The 23807-nt window shown below is 40.4% G+C and overlaps 1 protein-coding gene across 2 annotated transcripts; it reads left to right on the top strand.

Annotated features, from left to right (window-relative positions):
* Positions 1-1360: 1360 nt before the first annotated feature.
* unm_sa1261 (un-named sa1261) lies at positions 1361-22422 on the top strand. 2 transcript variants are annotated; one of them, XM_082530782.1, is made up of 4 exons: positions 1361-1569; positions 14294-14521; positions 18615-18817; positions 20017-22422. In XM_082530782.1, exons 2-4 carry the CDS (start codon positions 14350-14352, stop codon positions 20836-20838), a joined length of 1197 nt encoding a protein of 398 aa, XP_082386908.1. In that variant the 5' UTR covers positions 1361-1569; positions 14294-14349; the 3' UTR covers positions 20839-22422. The 2 variants fall into 2 exon arrangements, with proteins under 2 accessions (XP_082386908.1, XP_082386909.1); XM_082530783.1 differs by lacking the exons at positions 1361-1569; positions 14294-14521 and adding an exon at positions 18048-18302.
* The last annotated feature ends 1385 nt before the right edge of the window (positions 22423-23807 follow it).

Genomic DNA, 23807 nt, shown 5'->3' with positions numbered 1-23807 from the left:
TGCAGCTTGATTTAGACTTCTGTGTGGAGTCTTTGCTGGTAGCTGAGCTACCAGATTTTTAAGTCCTTTTGGGAGTGTCCCTAAGAGGATTGTGGACCCCCTATTGTTCCACTACCTAACCACACGAGCCAAGGTGTGAAAACGGGTGTGGGTCACAACCAGCCAAGGTTTCAGGTGAACCCATTGTGAGACCTAGCCCCACCCTATTATGTGACTTACTAAGATCAAATCTCAAAACTGGATTATAGATACAGACAGTTGGTGTCGTAAACCGCCCCCTCTGTTCAAAGATGGTCGTTCACAGTGGACATAAATGGCTTCTTTCTGTGAACAGTGGCATCCTCGAAAGAGTGACCTTTGTCCTTCAGATGCAGATATACAGCTGAGCCTTGTCGTGTCGAGGTGGCTCTTCTAAGTGGCTGTTTGGACTCTCTAATGTAGAAGCCTGAGCACTCCTCACTACCCTGTACAGCATACACTACGTTGTTAAGTTTGTTTTTGCGAGTTTTGTATTGGGGATGAACCAGTTTTTGTCTGATTGTGTGGCTGGGTCTGAAGTAGACTGGGATGTCGTGTTTGAAGAAGACTCTCCTGAGTTTCTCTGATAAACCACTACATAAGGGATGACAACATTGTTCCGTTTGTCCTTCTGATTCTCCCTAGTTAGTGTCTGATCTTATTTTCTGTGCATTTTCATGATTAGGGCCACTCCGCTTAAAAATCTGGGACTCTCCACCAATTTCTCCCGGAACTGAAGAAGCTTCTTGGACAAGAGGTGAAATGTCTTCAAGAAACTTAAAGAGGTCCAGATGCCTTTCTCCTCAAACTACAATGACCTGGATGACTGACAATAGGATGGATAGTTTGTTTTTATGCTAAAAGTTCAGTATGTAGCACACAAAATTGCAATAAATATATTTTTTTAGTTTTAAAAATATTTTAAAATTACATTTAAAAAAATATAGCTTAAACATGCACTATAAAATGTCTGAACTTTTTTGTGCTACCCACCATATGTATTTTATTTATAGCCTATAGCACATTTCATTAACAGAAGTTGACCCAAGTGTTTTAGAGACAGGCACATTCCAGGTCTCCAAAAAAACAGTTTCAAAATAGATGAAAAGCTGAAATGTTGTTTTATTCTATTAACTAATTATTATGGAAAATACAAATCTCACTGATTTAGTGGTCTGTAAAAAGTGCCTTTATAGGTTAAACGTATTGATAATGGTATCGGCGATTTATACAAAAATTTGCAGTATTGTAAACCACTACTGTTGACAGTTTTACATCTGAATTTTAATTCGGTCTAACGTGTAAATTCCTGCAATCCGGGAAGGCGTCACTGACGCTCTGTGCTCTGATTGGAGGTCAGAGGCGGTGGGCGGGGCCGCCGGCCGAGTGCGGAGACAATAGAGAGGGGCTCGGGAGACAGACCACGGCGGATGCACGGTGACAGACAGCAGCCGGTCCACGCAGAGCCTTCACTCCCAGCCGGTCTCCTGAGTCGCTGAAGGATCCGAACGTTGTCTGAATGGACTGACAGCTTCCAGCACTTTGTCAACGGTAGGAGAAGATTTCGTTTTTCTCCCAGTAAAACCAGTTAACAGCTTACGAAACGCTGCTCGGTGTGTCTTTTCAAGCATTTAAAGCTCAGATTCAGCTTGAAAGTGATGCCTCACTGCTCTGAGGCAAAAGCACAACACTCCACGGCTGTTGTGTGTCTATGCACGGGCACTATATTGGGCTTTGCACTCTGAAAACAATGTATTCTAAATATACAGCTGTAAATCTAAAACAAAGTTCACCCAACCTGAGCAGAACAATAGAGCTGCTGTGAAGCTATTGTCTCAGAGCTACAATCTCTGGTATTGACTTTCCTCCCTCTACATTTACAGAGCAGATTTCTCGCCACAGACATGCTCATGTGCTGCACGCTGTCATGGATATAATGCATGCACGCTTTGTGTCTGCAGATCACATCCATAGTTGATCTCTTTGTGCTGCAGTTTTTATGTCTGAGTGTCTGTAAACAGTGTTACTGACTCCAGATCTGCATCAGGGATACAGACATGGGGATTTATGGTGTTAATGGAAGGTGATTAATCATCAGACGTGGTTCTGGTTCTGACATTTTAGATTTTTTTTTTTTCATGCAAAAATTGGACAGGCTTGCTAAACCCTAAGAATTCAGCATCTCAGATGACAAAGGTTCACCAGTGTGTTGACTTTGATGCTGATGCTTATCGGTATTTTCGTGCAAAGTTTATTTTTTGTCTGCATCCTCCCTGCTGAGGGCTCCTTCATCGCCTCGCTCTGGCTCCCATAAATCCATCGAGTTTAGAGGAATCTGAAACTTTGTGGGATTAATAGCCACGTCTTGTTACTAGTAGTGGATATATAATTGGCTGCAGCTCAACACGAGACGCCAAACTGCTTAAAAAATAATTTACGCCTACTTTCACAAGCATAGCCTCAATCATATGTCCAAATATAAACAAAGGGACACTTTTGGTGACGCTGATTTTACCTGTAAAACGCTAGCGTGCTGCTAACTCAAGCTGATTGGTCGCTTAAAGGTTTACAGGACACGCTCCCTCACCTTTTGCAAACGAAACACTGAAGCGGCTGGCTGGCACTTGGAGATGATTGAAATGGAAGTGGCGGTGATTCGTGGTGCTGTCGCAGAAAGGAATTTTGCGACAATCGAATCCCTAAAATTGTCTCTTTTGTCTCAGCTTCTTCTGTCCGAAGCACGATGAAAGCCCCCTGTGGAACCTGAAGTCCAGAGCGCAGGAGTTCTTGAGTGCCAGTTCCACACCTTCATCCACTCATGGGCTACAAGCTGCTTCTTTCATGTCGCTTTTAGCTTCTCAGATGACAGGATTTCTTCTTTCTGGTTTTGTTTGTATGTTTGTACAGACAAACACAAACACAACCAACACCCTTATTCAGGGCGTTATTAAACCTCTTATGGGTATTGATAAAACTATTTAAGGTTTCATTGACAAAGTAGCCCCACGTGAATGAGCTTTGAGTGTTTGTGTTGTTACAACAAGGACTTTAAAACATGGATGTAGTCACTGCCATAGATTTTTGGACTTCACACTTATTTGGAGCCAGAATATTGAGATAAGAGTGCAGAGTGCATACATCAGCTAAACCTGGTGAGCTTTCATAGCAAACTACAAACATAAACCTGAGCACTAGCATTCAGACACAGATGGTGAATAAAACACTAGATTTTCTTTTCACAGAAGCTGCAGCATAAACTTCCTGGATGGCCTGCACCACACAGCCCATAATATTTTATTTCACAGAAATATTTGTTAGTTCAGCCCTGCAGAGGAGACGTGAAAATAAAACCATGCACATCTCCTCGGCAGGCAGGAGGAAGACGGTTAGAGAATGTGAGATTAAATCAGACAAAGAGTGTACCGCTGCCTTCTGTTGCGTGGGGATCGCAGCAGCCGAAATGCTTTGGCAGTAAAGGAGAGCGCCCAGTGATGCGCTGCTGAGCGCGCAGGGACAAAGCCTCAGTGTTCGCAGGCGATGTAGGTCGAGCCGGTTAAAGCCGGCTGCTTTGATGTGCTGCACAGCTCCGTGAGCGCCGTGGGAGCGGACGGCCGAGCCTCGCCGGAGGCCGCCGCACAAGAGGACGCTGAACTCCAGCGCCGTGACGGCTGGCGTGATGCAGTCTGACTTCTGCAAACATTTCCAGAGGGACGAGCTGCTCACGGGGCAGAAGTAATCTCTCCGGTTTTGTTGCTTCTCAGTGAGCAGATTTAAAGAACAACAGTTCACACGTTAACATTAGATCAGTGGCGGTGAGCTGAATGACTGAGGATGGAGCTGAAAGGCCAACAACAACCAGCACAGAGAGGGGAAGAGTCAGCACTTTCCAGGGCTGATAAAGGGATAAGTCCGAGGGAGGATGAAAACTCTTTAGCTTTAGTAATATTTCTGTATGATTTCAAACTGATCTCACCCATACTTTTTGTGGCATCACTGAAGTAGACATCTGGTCTTTACTGATGTCTGAAGGTGCCGAGGATGTGGTTTGTACATCTTTCAGTCAGTAGGTACTCGTCTTCCAAATGACTCTTTACTCGTTGTGTAAAATGTAGCAGACCTGGACATGTGCAATTGTTATGAGATGATCAGTGCTGTTTGGAGTTTTAGCCAAGAGGCAAGAAAATCTGCAGTTTCACTAGCAACCACTTGAGGCTTCTCTAAAAGTGAGTCAATCCCCACAGACCCCACGTAAATGTCCAAAATCATCCATGTTCTAATGTCAACGAGCAAAGAGCAAAATGCAGAGTCCAGAACCCAATTAGTGATAACCACAGTGGTTACATCTGTCTTTTATAAATAGTGTGTGGTTTTAGCTCATAGCTGTCAGGTGTGGGTCTTTATATTATTCCTTTTGTCATAACCAAAAGCCAAAAATCTAAAAGCTGAAATGATTATTTCAGGATTTTATATACAACAAAAGAAATGTAGTAAATCCTCAGATTAGAGAAACTGAAACCAGGTGATAAGTTGACATTTTTAGAAGCAGTGTCATTTATTAGTTATGTAAGTGGTTGGTCATCTTTTCAGTAATTATAATCTGTATTAGGGCAGGGCAATATGGCCAAAAACATTTATCACGATATATATTTGAAAATTTGCGATAACTATATAACTGACGATATAATGCATGTGAGACTCCACAACTTTAAACTTAAAAGAGCTTATACACACACAATACGGTAACATTATGTTGAAGCACAGTACGTATCACTCCGCGAGGCTACAGTAGCTGTAATGCTCCGACAATCCATCAAGCTGTGCGGCTTCGTAGCTTAGCAAAGTCGTACTGAAACATTTTTTTGACAGATTTTTAAGCGCCGCGTACCAAATTAAATCGGTTCGGTAATAACGGCGGCCCGCTAGCATGCTCTACCAAAAAATATGCTTTGGTGTGTATCTGACGGACGAAAGCCAAACCAGTTCGACTGAAGTTGCAACATTTTTACAAACAAATTCTGGATCATCCGTTTCATTCAACGATCCACTTTCGCCCTTCTCATTCTCCGTCGCCGCCATGCTCTTTCTGCCATGTGCGCATGAAAACAAAGGCACTGCGCATGCGCGTTTTACCCATATTCTATCGCGATATTTGATTTTCTTATCATTGCCTAACATTGTATCGATATTACCGTGAACGGTATCTATATAGTAGCAAGAACCCACTGTACACACGGTTTTTGCCATGCCCACAGGGCTCGTTTGCTGTGCTTATGTATTCAAAAAATTTATGTATCATGTTATTCTTTATATCTTCAATATAGAGTCAGATGGCAAAAATGTCTTTTTACAAATGAAATTTGTTCCTAGATTTGTGTTAGAGGAAATCTTGACACGTTGTGATGGGTATTTTTGTTTGAGCTGCAGATAACCTGACAATCACTTCCTTATTTAAATAATCAGTTATTGTCGCGTTAAAAATGTTTTTATGAAGTGTTGTTCATCATCTGCCCTGGTGAGATCTTCTCCGGGTGGAATAGGTGATAATGAAACTGTCATTCTTCTGCTCTAAAAAGAAGAATTGAGATTTTTAAAAGCTGTGACATTCACAGTGTCTCACAACAATAATTCATGTTTATCTTTTGTTACCAAAAGCCCAAACTCCCAGATTACTCCGTTTACAGTCATACCTGACAGAAGCAAGTCGACATGCTTGGCGTGAACCATCAAATGTATGGCATTTGTTCCTAAAATAGTCAATTTATGGCAATAAAAAGCTTACAGGTTGTGAACTGAGAGGAAGGGTCATCAGTAATGGCAAAAAGTCACCATTTTCTTACACTGATTGGCTGTTTTCTTTTAGTTGATTGATTGGACCTGTCGGTTCACAGAGTTCAGTGGACTCAGCTTGACAGACAATGACTGATGACCAACAGCAACCAGAAGACATTTCAGCCCATTAGAGCTCAAACTGAAGCTTTTTTGTAGCATTAATAAAATATACGGTAAACACAAGAAAAGCCCAAGGCTGCTGCTAATGATTGCTTGCGTTATTGATCACTGTAAAGACTTTAGTTATTCTGTCTGTTGAGAAAAGGCTCAAGGAGACGGCCTAAAATGTATTTTTAAAAATAAATTTTTTGGTCACCCCAAACATACTTTGGTCACTGTGAAATAGCTATAGGCAGTGGCAGAAAAACTAAACTGTTGTTGTTGTTTTTCAAAATGGCACATTATTAATCACCTTCTCCTTAAGTGAAGCCATTATTCTCTTTATGGAAAGCTTTTTATGCCTATTTTAAGTACATTAGCTCAGACAGTTAAGCTGCCAGACTGTCGCATCTCAAATCCCACGTGTTTCGTCTGGTCCTGGATTCTGAACATTGCAAGACCGAGGTTATTATCAGTCATTCTGTCAGGGTTCATGCTCTCTGCTTGTGCTGGTAAATACCAAACATTTCGTTTTGAGAACTTGAGTTTGTCTTCAGATTGTCTTCTATTTTTTTGTCTTTAAAGTGGAACAAGGTCCTCCATTAAAAAGGCTTGTAAAGCTTTACTCAGAACACATAATAAGAGCTTTGACACCTTAAAAAGCAGATAATTTGGTATTTTTGTTTTTGTGCTTGATCTCTCTCCAAACAAAGAATAAAACTATAAAAATACTGACACATGCTATTCCTCAACCTCCTAGTAGATGCACCTATCGTATAAATGTGAAAATCTGTGGTGATGTTTAAAAAGAAATTGACCTTTTAGTAGCTGCATCTACGGTATGAATGTTGAAATCCTGCATGATCTGGGTCCCGAGTTATCACATTGACAAACTTGGGTGTTCACGCTGCCTGAAAGATATGTCAAGGACTTTAGAACTGGGCACTTTCAGTGTAGTCACACTAGTTAGCGATTAGAAGTCAGCCATTGCTAAATTCTCATAGAGAACTGGCAAAACAATGTGAGAGATATGGATATTCATCAGAAACAACCAAAATAAAGAAAATACACCTCTAAACCTATTTAGAAATCTTTGAAAAGAGAACGCCTGGCGTCAGATGGAGGCAGCCTCTGGTGTGCTGTTGAGACTGTTACCAAGTCATCACCAAAGAATCCACCAGGGATGGGCTTCGCCAATCACTAATTAACCAACCAGTCATCCAAGTTTATTATAGGCCTCTGTAGCATCAGTTATATCGGAAGTGGAGGATATCTTACTGAACGAAAAGTTAACTGAAAGCTTTTTAAAAAATTCAGCGAGACTTTACTTTATCACTTAGTTGTGGTTATTTGTTTGTCATAGGCTAACAAACAATCAGATCAAGTATTTTTCCAAAGTATTTTTTTTTCTTGTTTCTTAATATTTTTTTTTTTTTAAATGTCTACCTTTTTTTCCCCCCAATAAGATTCCAAGATTAATTCCACCAGATGGTTGTGAGTAACAAACCATCTGCTGCGACATATTAATAAGCTACATGATGGTATTGCTCTTCTTTAATTTAACAACAGATTTAATTTCTTCCTGTCACCATATTATTGGCTAAATAGACCTGCTCATTGGTGCTTCCATCAGATCTTTTTCTTCTTCCATGTTCTAATCCACTTTTTAAAAACTCATGGTGGGATTTAGATTGGGATTATTTTATGAATTGTTACTTTGACAGCAGTCAGAATCCTTCACATGCTCTCCAGATAGGATTAAAGTCACTGACTGTAGCAGGAAATATTAAAATCCCCCTCTAGCATAAATCCCATACACTTTAATGCTCCACTTAGGCAAAGAGTATTTTAGAGATGAAGGCTAACATCAAACCTGTAACATACCCACTGCGCTAAGTGGGTTTATGTTCTGTACTTGTAACTGCTTTATTTAGCATGTTAGCATGTTAGCATGCTAACATTTATTGATATAACGTGCACATGGGGCTGATGTGAGTCTTAATAGAACTGCAGGCTTTTTCTTCAATAGATTAGAATTATTCAAACTTCCAAAAACGGAATAGTTTGTACAACGAAGTTTAGAAGAATAAGACAAATCTTTATTTATTCATTTATTACATTTACTATAGTAGTGCAGTTCAAAGGCCCTGAGTAATAGTGAACGATAACATTTGGAGAAAGTCTTACAAAACTGAGAAATTATCACCAAAAGTTCTTGTTTTATGTTCTCAACTTCAGAGTTGGAGGAGTAACCAACAGGTATTTATCCACTTGTGTTGGAGTGACATAAATTTCAGCACCACAGGGGGAGCACAAGGTGGACATCGATAGTCCTGACAGTTTTTGGCACTCAATGACACCTCACCTCCAACCGACCGTGGCAGATGGCCGCCCCTCCCTGTTCCTGGTTCTGCCAGACGTTTCTTCCTGTTAAAAGGGAGTTTGTCCTTGCCACTTTCGCCAAAGTCCTTGTCTCATAGGGCTTAGTCTGATTGTTGGGGTTTCTCTGTGTTATTCTAGGGTCTTTACCATCGGCGTAACTTTGTGTTGAACATTGGGGGGGGTCAAGATGTCTGTCTAAATAAATAAACAAATCTAGCTAAATTCCCAAATGATTAAACATGCAACTATTTTGCTGGTAATACCTGAAATGAGTAAAGAAAATCAACAGCCTATATATGCAAGATAATTCATAATTTTATTGGGGGGGTTATTTTGGTTGAGTCGGATAATTGGGGGGGGGGGTCATAACCCCCCTGGAAATTACGCCTCTGGTCTTTACCTTACAATATTTAGCACCTTGAGGCAACTGTTGTTGTTATTTGGTGCTAGATAAAGAAAACTGAATTACATTGAACGTTGCAGACTTATAAAAACGAATCTCTGCTCAGATAAACATATAAATTGTACTAGTGGAGCTCAAAGTAAAGCAAAAACCAAAAACCTAAGAGGTCCTAAAGGTTAATAACTGTAGATATGTGTAGCGGTGCGCTTTCAAAAAAATGTTCTTGCTCTTTTGAGTGTACTGGGTACAAAAAGAAAACCACTGTGGTGGTTTATGTTATAATTGTTAGTAAATACCTTGAAATCTTTAAATGTATAAGACATAAAAGATTCTTCAGACTGTGAAGGAGGTCATCTAAAGCTCAGGGGTCTTTTCAAGTGTTTGGCCTGTTTGTTTAGTGTGTTTGAGCACAAATGTTAACCTTATGTGAACAGTCAGCAGCTCAGCAAAGGCGTTAGGATTCATCCTACAGACATCCTGGATATGTGCACCAAATTTCATTCCAGCCCATCAATAGCTGGAGAAATCTGGAGAAAGTCATGATGCTGCTGTTTCACCAGACGTTCATGAAGCAGACATCAGTTCTTCTTTTGTCTTTTATGTCCAAATCATCCCTGAATAGGTCATTTTTTTCCCCTCTTGTTTTTGGAAACTCTCTGAGGTATGAAAGATTTTTGTCGGGAGGAAGGCATAGAGTAAGATGGCAGCCTTTGTTCATAAATATTTTTTCAGCCTGGTGACGCATTGATTTCACATTACAAATGATTAATTGGGTGCCGATGTTTTGCAAGTCGATGCTGGCCTGAACACACACGAGGTGGCAGAGGCTGTTTTTCCTGCGGCACCGGGAGACCATTACTCAGCACTTCTGTCGAGTTTGTCAGGTTTACTCATCGTCACAGCGGCAATACTATTCTTCTTGTAAGTGATCAGTGGTCTCCTCGGATTACTCTTTAGATTACACCTTAGAAAACACAGAAGCTTCTGACTTTGTCTTTGGCTCAGGTTTTGTGGATCTTTGAGTTCAGGAACAAATCCTAAAACGAAGAAGAAATTTCAGCTTTAAATCTGTCCCTATGCAAACTAAATGTACCTATGGACTCAAACATCAACCATGTGTCCCAGTTAAAACTCTGGCACTCTCTACAAGCTCCAGCATTCCCAGCATTGAAACCAGACCCTTCAATAAATGTAGTCGGTTTGTTTTACTGTGAACGAGACATTATTAGAAACAAGAGTGTGACATTTTGGCAGTCCAAGAGAAACTCGAGTTCTGCAGGGAACCGCTAGAAACACAAAGCATCGTCAGGCTGTAGCCATGGCAGCTGTGCCACCTTGCTGCTGCTGTTGCTGCAGGAAAATCAAAGGTCATTAAAACTCACAGCTTTCTGACTCTGTGCCACTCCAGCTTTCCATCAACAGGCGCTCTCACCGTTGGACTGCACCCACCTGCCAAGCGGCGCAAAAGACAGGTAACCTTATCAGGGCATAACAGACGTAAAGCAGACTGGTTGAATTCCAGCCGGGCTTTGTTTACCGACTGAAAGAATGATGGGAAGGCGGTCTCGCGCCGCTCATCAGAGGCAGACATGGCTCCTTGATGCCCTTGGGGGAGCAGTTACCCCTTAGACTTAGCGGGAGCGCCGGGAGCTGCAGCTAAAAAACGTTACACCTAATTAGCGGTGGTTGTGACTCCTTTCATCTCCGGGCTGTTTGATAGGACTTCAGTGTGAGAGCACGTGAGGAAGTGTTCACGCCCGGATAGCAGGAAGACACCGAGGGTGAAACATAATTAATGCATATATGTCAAAGTTGCTATGGTTAGGTAAACGTAACGATAGAAAGTAAATGGATGGTGAGTTCTCTGCTTGATCTGACAACAAAATGCGTCTTTTGTAGAAGACCAGCATTCATATTTGGTCATTTGGTGACATCATTCGACTTGTTGTTGCCAGGTTTTAGTTTTCTAAATTCTCACAAAGTTTCTAGGAAATCAGCAGACCTGAATTAATGAATCATTGAGCCCAGAAATCAAGTACATGATTTAATTAACATGATTTTTTTTTCTTCTTAAATTTTAGTGGGCTAATTTTTAGTGAAAATACAAAGGAGGTGACTTTAATGTTTATTGCTAGTATTGCTCCTATGAGCAGTACTAGCTAACAGTATAATGGAGGATTATGGATAATAGAGTCCAGTAATCTAAAGTCAAGACAAAGTCCAGAAAAGGACAAAAACTAACAGTATAAAGCATAGAGCAGTTTTCCCAAAAATTAGGAGATTACTGTGGTGGGTTTTTGTTGTTTTGGTTCTTTTGTCTGATGCAAGCTTGTACATGGAGTACTTGTTATTTAAAATAATGATTTGGTTTCACATAATAGCAGCAGTGTCAGTAATAACAATGGTTTTCTGGGCTCCTTTAATGCTCCAAATGAAAGTCTGAAACAGAACAGGTGTGTGGAAAAAACATTTACTGTCCTTTAACAAAAGGTCTCTGCAGTGTCTCTTTGTGCTGTGAAAATGTGTTTGACACACGAACAAAGAAGGGAGGCGCAAAGTGCTCCTCCTGGCATTATTTGATCATCCTGAAAGCAGAGGTGAGATGCTTCGTTCTCTTTGTGCATCTGGTCTCGTGTTCATTTACTGGGCCCTCGCTCTGACCCTGTGAACTGTACTGCTGGCTGAGCAGAAAAACTGTGCAAGAAAACGGCCATTATTTTGAAAAGGGCTCAAATTTTAATTAAAAATCTACCTACGTATCTAGCATGTAAAATTGAGATGCCCGAGTGTGTCTGTTTGCAGCTCTAAACACTCTCTGGCTGTCTCATCCTTTCTGTGCTTTATTGACCTTGTCAGAGGGATGCTGAGAGGACCGGTGATAGACAGCCAGTTGGCTCCTTTGGGTTCAGCTGAGTCCTCATTTTTATCAGCTTGTCGTACTTTAATGCTCAGCACATACTGTTTATTTCGAGGGCCATTTCCATCCTCCGCTGTCACTCCAACACAGCCGAGCTCACGGCTTCCTTTCACTGTTTTTTAACGCAGTGTTTTCAGCATGTCAGGGTTTCAGTTTTGAACATGTCAGTCCTGCTTTATTTAGCAGTAACAGAGGTTCTGAAGAAACAACAAGCACAGTTAAATACTACATTTTGTTCAAAGCACAGCCAGACTTATACTGTTAGCTTAAAAATTCAAGATATTCATCACTGATGTCAGTTTGAGTTTTTCTGTGTGTAACAGATTGATGCATTACTGAGATTTGGAGGCAAAGACATAAAACATAGTTGTGTAAGATGTAAGTAGGCTATGAGACTAAATTCACACCAAAAGTAAAATGTTGCTGTAACAATACTGTTTGATAATAAATTTCATACAGTTGGAAAGCCTGTTTATTTCCCCTTGAACGGTGCCGCATATGTACCCACAGCTGCTGCTCAACCCACAGTCATGGGTTGAGCAGCAGAGTTGAGTATGTGGGTTGAGCCCATGGAAAAACTTGCCAAAAATCGTGTTCTGTTCTCAACTCTTGTTCGGTGTCGTTTATATGATTGGACAATTGAAAGCTGAAGAAACGAGACACGTTACATGAAAAGTTCTATTCATGTAACAAACAACTCGGTGGAACGTGGAAGAACCCGACTCGCCTACAAACACTCAACGTTTACGCTGAGCGGTCGGTGCAAACCGGAGACCTTCAAAGGCTCAACTTTCAAAGTAAGTTGCGCCTTTTGAGTCATGCTCACAGGATGACTTTTACTTTGAAGGTAAATGGTCTGTTTTTACAGTTTCACTACCACTTGGTGAGCAGTTGCAGACAAGTCGGCGTCTTTCAAAAATGAACAGGAAAAAAAAATATGACATTAAATTCTCAGAAAAACATTTTTTCCTGTGGGTTGTTGTTGTGGTTTTTTTTTGTTTTGTTTTGTTTTTTTGTTTTTTGTTTGTTTGTTTTTTTCCACAATAAAAACCACCCTGTGAAGCAGCAGGAAGTGTTGGGTTAATAAAGGCTGTTGTTTAATCCAGCTTGAGTACGCTGCAAACACTGAAGCTGAGATCAGTGACATTAAAAAAAAATAAACGTCCCGGTTCACGTGCTGCATTTGTTTCAGTAAAGTAAATCTGCATTAATAGGCTTTTATTTACTCAAATCACAGTTTTACTCTCACTGTGTTTTTTCCAAGCGGACCATACTCTGTTGTTGTTTGGGTTCATTGTTTTCACACGCGTTACTTGAGTTTCTTGTACACATTTCCCCATCGTGCACACTCACACTGTAGATGGGAGCCAAGTGGGGACAGATGGACCCGAAACACAGGATGTGGCTAGCATCCCGTCTCCTTCAACACTTTCTCATCCCTGTTAATGAGACATGGTGCAATTCTGCTGGGCCATCAGGGCTGTGAAGTCTCCGCATTCATCCAGAGATTTGAAGTGTTGCTTGGCTCCCCTCGGCAGCAGAAGGAGCCGGAAGGCGAGACAGATTTGCTGAGTGAATGGCAGCAGGCGTGACGGAGAAGAAACACGTCAGTTCGGAATTAGACGTTCGTTAATGTGGAAAGATCGTTAATCAGCTGCAGAGGATCAGCCCTACAAATAGTAACACTTCTCTGCTCTCAGGGATGGACTCATTCAATTAATTTTCTTCATTTTCTTTCATCAGTCAGCATCAGGACGTTGTGCCGGGGTTATATCGCCTATCTCACCCAAAGCTATTCAACTTGGATGTCTTTGCACAAGGTTAACAAAAAAGTTTGCTGCTCGGCGACTGAAGTTCTAGTTTTATTTAACACAAATAGAATAAAGTAGAAACAGAACTTCGGTGCAGGGAGATTTTCTGTTTTAACCTTGTGGCTGTAGTAATGACACGTGGTGCTTTTTCCATTATCAGTATTATCTATACAAAGCTAGTTATGTAAGAGTTAAAACCCTTTATAATCGAAAGCAAATGTCCTAAAATATTATTAGAGAACCAGATAATTAGATCATTTTTTTTAAACAAACACTTGGCAACTAAGAACTACCTTTTAACAGGAAGGAGAGACATCTATATCATCTTATATCATCTATATAAACATTTTAATCTTGCAAGGATGCTAATTTACCTTCATTTACCAAACTTGCATCATTTTGTGTCTTTTGTATACTGAATGTAATACAACGTGAATTTGTGTCTGATGCATTATTTGTGCCAATTTTAGTTTCTGTTTAGACTTTGAAGGTAACTGAGCTGTGTGAATAACGAACCTCTGTCTGCATCTGCATATATTAAATGGGCTTTGATAGAAAAATTCCCACCTTTTGTTCTTCGATTATGCTCTTTATTGCTATGAGGAGCTGTGATCTTAGAAACTATATTTTCTCAAAGTAAGAACACAGTGTAAAGATTACATAACGGTTCACTGGCCTGGACTCAAAGCGTTTTCACTTTCACTTTGATACCAGTACAGTACACACATGCAGTACAAGATATGCTTTGCAAAGCAGTGGTGTATAGTTTAGGAATGCAGCCATGGGTGGATAAGTTCCCTCACAGTAAACCTCGTCTTCCTTCCTGCTCTCCAGGAAAATCCATCTCCAGACCAGCCTTCGGCCCCCCTTGCCCCGTCCCTTTAACCAATATGAACTCCTTGCCTCATGGCTCCCGTGCCTCCATCGACATCCTGGAGGAGCTCCAGCTGATTGCTGCACAGAATCTGGAAAAACTGGACATCAACAAGTACTATGAGATCATCCGTGAGCTGGGAAAGGGCACCTATGGAAAGGTGGACCTGGTCATCCACAAAATCAGAGGTATTAACTGTGGCTGCTACTGTAAAGAACAAAAAATTGTATTAATATCTACAGAACAAACCAAAATAAACAACTGGTTGATGCAAGTTTACCACATTTCAAACAAGACAAACATAAAATCCTGGTGGCTATAAATTTTAAAGAAATCACTTTAAATATAATTTCGACTAATAAATGTTTCTGTTTTTTGTTTTTTTATATATTAAGTAAATTTTTGCATTCTTACCATAAAACACGACCATATTGGTAGTAACAGTGAAACATGGAAGAACAGGTTGTTGGGGGGGGGGGGTTCCTGTCAACAGACTCTAAATGGCAAAGTATCTGAATTTTTATTTATTTTGTTTTCCAAAATACAAATTGCATAGAGCACAAGGAAAAGCTTTTAAATGGTGTACCCATGTTGGTACTCTGGGCAGCTGCCTGTAGTGATCAAGTAACTCAGTGTCATTTTAAAACAAATCCATTTACAATAATTTTTAAGACAAATTAATAATGTAAAGGTTTTTGTTTGTTTTCTTGCTCTTGGGGTTAATAGTCAGTTGTACTTGCATTTATTAACTTCTTGGTATTTTTGTCTAAATTTTATTGAACAAAAATACCAAAAGCTTTTCAATAAATAAAAATAACACAACAGTAAATGGAATATATTTGAATTTCCTAATTCAAATGGCTTTTTAGTTTGGGATCTGCATTAGCATTAACTTCATGATGTAGTGTCAATTAAATAAATTATCATTAGTTTCATTGGCTAGCTAGCTGTAGCTAATAAATGCCATGATGGTTGTTTTTAGCCAGAAAGATGGCTATGATCTTTTTTCCATGTAAGTAAATTTCCTCCTTTTTTTTTTCACATCTGTTTCATCCTCATCTTGCATAAGAGGAAAAATGAACCAGAAGGTAAAGCCCATGAAGACAGTTTTCTTTTTGAAATTCAGATCCATCGCTTCTTCTGGGGAGAGGAGATTTTCTGAGAAATTCATTTGCCCACAAAATAAGCAGATCTGCAGGGTTGCACTTGCAGGAAATGAGATGTTGTCCTCATTTGTGGCCCTGTTTTGTGACTCAGAGTAATAACACAGTCTAATATGAAAGCAGCTCTCGAGTCAGATGACGGCGTGTTTGTGAAGGTAAAGTACTTCTGCTCACGACTGAAGTGTTTACTTTCAAAAAAGCCAAATTGGAGGTACTGGAGGTCGCTTTCTTGCAGGGATTTTTAGCCCAGGTCGAGATCCAAACTGCCTCAATTCACCACTTAACTGACTGAAAATCTGTTTAACCTTTTCACATTAAAATCCAAATTGTTGCCCATCTGTTCTCAGCCTCTTAATAGTCTTTTTTTTTTTTTTTTTTTTTATGGAGTCACAAAGCCTCTGCTTCACTGCCTATTTCAAGTAGCAGCAGACTCTTGGAGTGACAAATGGTGACCTTTTCAAGCCATTTGAGGTGTGCCGTTAATGGATTTATAAAAAATGTTATATACCTTTTGGTTTCATAATTTGGTAGTGAACCGCCAGCTTCTTCCCAGAGCCGTTAATAAGTGTAGCTTAAATTATCTGACCTTCAGTGTGGAGCAGAAAATCAGGCTACCTGTGGAAATGGATGGACTGAAGGTATAACATTTAACCTTTTTACTTTCTTTTTTTTAAATGAACAAACTCAAGTGTTTCATCCCCAGATGTTTCTGCGACATGTGTAGAACTTGCGAGTTTTTTTTATCCCTTTAGCGACATTTTAAGCAGTCACATGCAGTCTGAAATGCATTTTGTATTTCGAAGTTAAAACTCAATTAAAACCTTAAAAGGTTGTTTTCACAAGATCTTATTAATTCAATTCAAATGTCTGTTTCTCTTTGTCATCCTTTTTGATGAATTTGAAATTTGAGTATGTCAATCATTGTTTTTATTTTTCTGTATTTCGTATGTATAAGTACTGATGGTGTAAATGAATCTGTGATATGTCAAAGCTTGTTAATTTAATCTTATCACAATAGCAAAGTTCTGACAGTTTACCGAAGTGGATCGTTAAAAATTTTATTCATTTATTCTTTTTTTGTTCTTTATTTTATTTTATTTTTTTAGATCAAACTTTGAGCAGTTAAAGTCAAATGAGATAAAAATACGGTAACACGGCCAATCAGAGTAGAAGTGGTTGGTTTCAGTGAAAGGATGAAGTGATGGCTGCACAAGTATAAAATAAATAAGGATTATTTTGAACTGGATGTATCTGGAAATGTGTAACTGATGCCAGTTATGAATTATTTACTTATAATTTTAATCACAGTTAAATAACATTAGACATAATAGTCTAATAAAGTCTTAAAAAATGTTTTTCTATCAGTGGTTTGAGATTTGAATAATATGGCAAATTCTATTAACATTATTTTCTATGTATTATTATAATATTTATTTTCAAAAATGTGCTAGCTATATTGGACTGACTCACTTACATAGATTGAATAGTAAAGTATGTAAGCAGAGATTCAAAATGAGAAGGTATATTTCAGTGTGATAGTGACAAACTAGAAACTTAGATTAGGTTATAGAACATCTGTTTTTTAAATCGCCAGTTGCCAAAACAATAGGTTTATATTTACATGAGCAGTATATTTACCTGATGATGAGTTTGTTGTTATGTAAAACTGTAAGTAAGTCACGGTTTCAGAGGAAAACAACCCCAACATCTTTGATGTTTTGTTCAGGGACTCGATTGTTCAGTGGGGTAGATTTATTTCGCCCTAAATATAGGTTATATTTAGTTTCTGCTCTAAAACTCTCAGTCGTAGCTCAACAGGAATCAGCCGAGTCTCCCTGAACAGATGTTGTTTATTTTTGCAGCTTAGCCATCAGGATCTTTTACAAAGCAACTAAACATGATGAAATTCCTGCAGACGACCTGCTGTTGTTGGAATCGGTGCAAATCAGACATGTTGGCGCTGCACAGCCAGGAAGCTGCATTTATTATACTTCAGTCCTGTAGTAATGTTACTAGACAACCTGCTGGTTATTGGGTTTGGTGTTCACTGCAATTAAACATCTGCAAACCCATTTAAAGTGAAATAAAAAGGGTATTTTTTTTTAAAGTCTAGTAACATTTTCTCTTATCAAAGTAATGAAATAATACACTGCAAACAAGAACACATTTTTATGTTTAAGCTAGCACTTTATCATATTTAACTGCTGTTTGAGTTCTTATCAATTCATTTACTTCCTTCAAATGCATCAGGATGGGTTGGCAGAGTAAAAGGATGGACGGTGCTTGTGAAAGACCTCCAGTGGACATCTTTGTAAATATGACTCTTTAAATTATTTTAGATATGATGGAAAGACCTTTGAGAGAATGAACATTTTCTCAAATAGCTGTTTCATGGATCATGACAATCTCACGAACTGTGGTTAGATTCTGTTGATCTTTTCTGTACAGTCTGTGGTGGCACAAAGTGTTGCTACCAAGAATACCTTTTAATTTATTTCTTTTTAAACCGTGTCACCGACTAACAGAAAATCCCCCTCGACCTTTCTAAAGTGGCTGGATGCTGTAAGAAGCACAAAGCACTTTAGGAGAGCTGATCCGGTGGTATTGGAGAAGTCTGTGCTGACACGCTGCCTGTTGGAGGGGAAATTATAAGCAGACATGGCAGCCGTCCAGGTTATTGTCTGGGGGGTTTTCCCCTCAGCGTTCAGATTATCAGATTAGTCCTGGGAATTCATGTCCCCTCGGTGCTTCTCTTGTTCTCGGCCACTGAGCGGAGGTGAGGCGGCTGAAGACAACGTGCTGTCGTGCAAGTTTTACATTACATTTCCATCTGTAAACGACGCTTTCTGCAAAACTTTAAACATGAAAGCAGCGTCATCCTGCTCACACAGTGCAAATATAACTACTGCAGCAGAGGATTTTAAATACTTAAAGCATAAATCATCAGGATTTGACTCTGTCGAGATTTTAATTATTCATCAAATTGTTTTAATTAAGTTTCTTGGAAGCAATTAGACAGCTGTGAAATAAATCCCTAAACACTTTAATGGGGTGCAAAAGAACAAGAAAGGAGGAGTGAGACTGGAGGTTATGTAACCGGTCCTGTCCTCGTTTTCAGGCACGAAAATGGCGCTAAAGTTTCTGAAGAAAAAGACCACCAAGCTGAAGAGCTTCCTGAGAGAGTACAGCATCTCCCTCTACCTGTCGCCCTGCCCGTTCATCATCAACATGTACGGGATCGCCTTCGAAACCGACGACTACTACATCTTTGCTCAGGAGTACGCGCAGGCGGGAGATCTGTTTGACATCATCCCTCCACAGGTGAGAGCTTAGCCATTCCTGTAGTTTAACAAATAAGCTGCTCCAAATCCTAAGGAGCCAGGTCAGGCGTTTCAGACATGTCCGACTGGGAGGAGATGCCGGGCAGACCCAAGTTGTATTGAGAACACCTCAATATTCCCCTGGAAGAGTGAGAAGCACAGCAGGGGTGGCCGACTGCTGCCGACACGATCCAGACCTGGATAAGAAATCTGAGTGGATGGATGGTTTCTATATTTGATGTAGGTTTATTCAAATAATCCAGATGATTATCCCTTAATCCTCCTTGAAACTGAAAAGCCCCAGCTGCATACGTGCTGCAAATTACACATTGGCATTCAGTCCCGACAGCGCTCGGGGTCCTCTTTTTGTGCCAAAACACGAAAATTCACGGACTAAAATGTAAAGCATTATTAAAATAAAAGGCCGTCAGAGAGAAATATTTTATGTGTTTGCTAAAGAGGTTTTTATAGTGCCAAGACCTAAATGAGACGACCTTAAAAAGACATTCTGTAAATTCCCGTCTGTAGTTAACGAACCTTACACCCTGCAAACAGAATCCAGTGAATCCATCAGTATGAATTTATGTCCAGAATATCTGTTTTGTATTGAAAACTGATGGTAAAAACTGGCCCGTCTGTACTTTATGCTGGTCTATTGTGTCCCGGGAAATGGTGTAAAAGATGTAGATGCCGTGACGTCACGTTTTGCCTCGAAATGAGTGTTCTTGTCGTCAGCAGCCAGCACTCTGCTTCCTGTTTACACTGGCCAAACATGAGCCCAGTGTAAAAGGTCACTATGATGAGCATTTACATAGATGTGTTTGTATAAAGGGAGATTATATCTAAAACTGTGTTAAAGAGCTTTTACCACAGTTAATGGGGATTTAATCTAACGTGACCTACTGTTAATATAGTAGATCGCAGGAAGTGCAGATGTTATCTTGAGGGGAAAAGGAAACGCAAGCACCACCTTTATTGTGTCATCTACAACTGGTTTCATGTTTTTCTATGAGTTATGTAATGTTCAGTTCCCAAAACACGTGGGCAGCTTCTCAGGATGCATGGTGCCGGTAAGAAAGTGGTAAGTATGAGGTTTGTTAAAGCAAGATTCAGATCCTCTGAACTTTGTCCCATTTATATGGACCTAAACTTCAGTTTCATGTACACGACCTTCTCCTACTCCTCTTGTTCTCTGTTCAGGTGGGACTTCCTGAGGCAGTGGCGAAGCGCTGCGTGCACCAGGTAGCCATTGCTCTTGACTACCTGCACTGCAAGAAGCTGGTGCATCGTGACATCAAACCCGAGAACGTCCTCATTTTTGACCGAGAGTGCAGAAAGGTTAAGCTGTCAGACTTCGGCATGACACGACGCGCCGGATCACCAGTGAAGCGCGTGAGCGGAACCATCCCGTACACGGCACCGGAGCTGTGCGACACTTCCCGACATGAGGGGTTCTGCGTGGATTACAGCACAGACGTGTGGGCATTCGGGGTGCTGCTCTTCTGCATGCTGACAGGAAACTTCCCCTGGGAGAAGGCCATGCCCAATGATGCCTTCTACGAGGAGTTTGTCCGCTGGCAACGCCGTCGGACCGCCGCCGTGCCGTCGCAGTGGCGCCGCTTCACCGATGAAGCCTTGCGAATGTTTCGTAGGCTCCTTTCCATCGAGCAGGATCGCCGCTGCTCTGTCAAAGAAGTCTTCAGTTACTTCAACCAGTGCTGGATGCTGGATACCGAGAACGGGAACTGTAATGGCAGCAGCGGGGCTTTGGCGAGTAGCGCGCCTCCTCTGGACATCAGCTCATCGTCATCAGAAGAGGACGTACTCGTGGACAGACTGAAGCAACAGAGCCTGTCGCCTGCCTGCGTGGCGGCAAAGGGAGGGATCATGATGGACACCCAGTACTCCTCCATGTCCACCAACAGCTCGCCGTCCTCCACCGGCAGCTACGAGCGAGTCAACAGAGAGAACAACGAAAGAGGGCGCATCCTGGTGACCACGCCCATTGAGATCTGCGTGTAGAGACGGCGCAGCGCTGCCTTCGTGCTACCTGCTCACGCGTGTGTGCTGACGAAAAAGATTTCTCCGAGCGGGAGAAAGAGGTGCGGCGAGCGATGTTTGGCATCGGGAAACGAACGACAGTCTGACGTATGTTGTAGCTTTGTCGTGGATTTGCTCATTTCTGATGAAGATGAACTCTGAGGAAATGACCCGCGACACTCACACAGCTGTAGCTTCCTGTGTGTGGTTTCAGTTACAGGATTAAAAAAAAAAAAAAAAACCAAGAAAAGCTGAGGACAGGAAAACAAAGAAAAGCAAACATAATCCACAAGCAATAGGTTAAAAAAATAAAGAAAGAAAAGAGAAACTGAAGAAGACGACGAACATGGTTTGTGTGTAACGAGACCGTGACTTTGTGTTTAACGTGCTAGTTATGTTCACATTTGGTAGATTTGTTCATGTAAAGCGTTTTTTATTTGAAGTTAATTTATTTATTTATGTCACATAAATTTATTTAGTATTTATTTTATCAAGTGGGACCACAGAGCTGAAGATTGTTTTGTTCTCTTTTTTTTTCTTTTTTTTTCCCCTATGAGAAATAAAAAAATTAATTTTCAGCTACAACAAAAAGAATTGTAGAAGCAGGTGGATTTTCCAGGCCAATGAAAACGTTCACCACAAGGTGGCAGTGTGGTGAATGTTTTTGCATTCTATTTCTGTTTTTTTTTAATTATTATTATTTTGTATTTTGCTGAAAGACTCCTTCAAATCAAAAATTTTCTTGTCTCGAGTCCCCCCCCCCCCCCCAACACAAATGAGCTAAGACTAGCTTAAATAACATTGAAATAGCTCGTGTTAGCAGGATGCTACACTGGCTTACTGCATCACTTTGTGGTTCAAAGTGGTATTACATTAAAGTACCGCCTTGTTTAAACAGTACAAAGACGGCTTGGACATTATGCCGTAGCTGTTTTTCTGTTCGTCCAATTCTTTTGGTTTTAATTTTAGAAGCTTTTAATGTGTTTCTACAAAATTACCTTAAAGTGGCCATGATGTTGTGACCGCTCATAGAATATTTAAGGTTTTGTTTTGTTTTTGTTTTTTTGTTTTTTTCCCCCATGTTTTCTCATGATTCCCAACAAGCTGTACAGTAGTCAACTTTAGCCTACCCCCATTATTTTGAAGTAATCTAAATGCACACTTTTTATGGTCTGTCAAAGATTATCTGCTAATATTATCAAATAACTACTAAAAAAAATTCAAAACAGTTTTTCTAGTTGCATGGTGCGAAAATGGAAAACTACCCTTTCATTGAACAGTTGGTTATTCTGCGATATGTTTGGACTGTTTTGGGGGGGTGGGGCGGGGGGGGATAAGATGTCACCAAAGCTGTTCAGGTAAAAGAGCAGATTTGGTATTTGGTGATACTATAAGTTGTCTTCTTTTTTTAGTATTGGTTTAATAAAAAAAAACAAACAAACAAACTGTAAACGCTGAAAATGTGACAGGAGACACAAAATGCTTCTTATACCCCTTTTTTCTTTTGTAAAGTATTGCATGGAGTAACGTTACTGTGGTGAAAATTTGCTAAAATAAAACTCTGAATTAAAAGACTTGTAATTATTAAATACATTTATAAAGAGTAATCAGCAGATCTTACCTGAGGCAAACTGATCCCAGCGAGAGGATAGACTAACCTTTTTGAGACGTTACTGAAATGATTGAGCAGCTGGAAAAGGGGCCCCAGGTACCTTTTTGGAGCCAAACCTGGAAGGGGAACTTCTGGGTCAAGCCTTAGCCCATGGATCCACCAACCAATAGGGGACCCACTTTGCTTTATAACCAGACAGGCAGCCAAAGGCAAAAAAAAAAAGGCTTGATAGAACCTACTTCCGATGTGTAGACTGGTCCGAGGAGTCTGGAACTTCCCATCTTTGGTAGGAAAGGAGCCCAAGCTAGTTCAGTAGATGGAGTGGTGCCAACTAGATATCACTGTTGGATAGAGAGCTCTATAATTGTCATAGGAGACAACACCACCTCAACAGCTCCTTTGGAAACAAGACTGTCCAATGCCTGGTTTTACTGGAGGTTTCTTCCCGTTTAACCTCCTAGGACCTGGTGTCCATATGTGTGGACGACACATTTTGGGTTGTCTCGACCAAAATACCAAATTTTGCTCTACAAGCGCCTGACATCCACTTACGAGGACATTATACTGCCACTGTTCCATCGAGATTTAAAACGAATGTCCTCATATGTGGATCTCATTTTTCTCTGAAACAAAAATCAGGTATATATTTAAAAAAAAAAAAATCAGATAATTCTTAGTTTTCACATTCATCAGGTCCCAATCAGCCCAAACGGCAAAGAGAAACTAAATCATGCCATGAAAGATTTTGGGTCTTAGGAGGTTAAAGGGAGTTTTTCCTTACCACTGTTGCCAAAGCGCTTGCTCATACAGGGCATCTGATTGTTTTATCTTTATTATTGTGGGGCCTTTACTTTGCAATATACATTTTCTGAAAACTGAATTGAAAAAGAGGGCTCTGCTCTGAGGTGTTTACAGATGGCTGAAACTACAACTAGCAGTAAAGTTACAATCAGAGACCACACTTATGCAATCACTGGTGACCAACAGTTGGCTACAACACAATGCAGGATGAGTGCATCACATTGATTTATGTGGACGTAAATTAATCAAAGCCCAGCTGCCCCACAGAACAAACTCCTTTCGGCTATTTCTGTCAGTGACCTTGACCTTACCCAGATCACAGGTTAAGGAAGGAACACTGACCAACTGGTCAAGCGACCAGTTCACCTCTTCACCACGAGTGTCTAGCACGTCCCTTTTCTCCCCAACATTGAGGGTTTAATCCCAGACTCTGATTTACCAATGACAGCAGGAAGTCTTTCTGTGTTTTAATGTGATGTCTGTGGTTTTTTATTCAGCAGATGAAACCTTGTGCAGTGATTCCAGCTCATACTCTCCC

Source organism: Aulonocara stuartgranti (genome assembly GCF_965226115.1).
Source record: "Aulonocara stuartgranti genome assembly, chromosome: 4".
Taxonomy (NCBI): Eukaryota; Metazoa; Chordata; class Actinopteri; order Cichliformes; family Cichlidae; genus Aulonocara; species Aulonocara stuartgranti.
The sequence above is the reverse complement of the archived record's forward strand: the minus strand, read 5'-3'. Positions and strand labels throughout refer to the sequence as shown.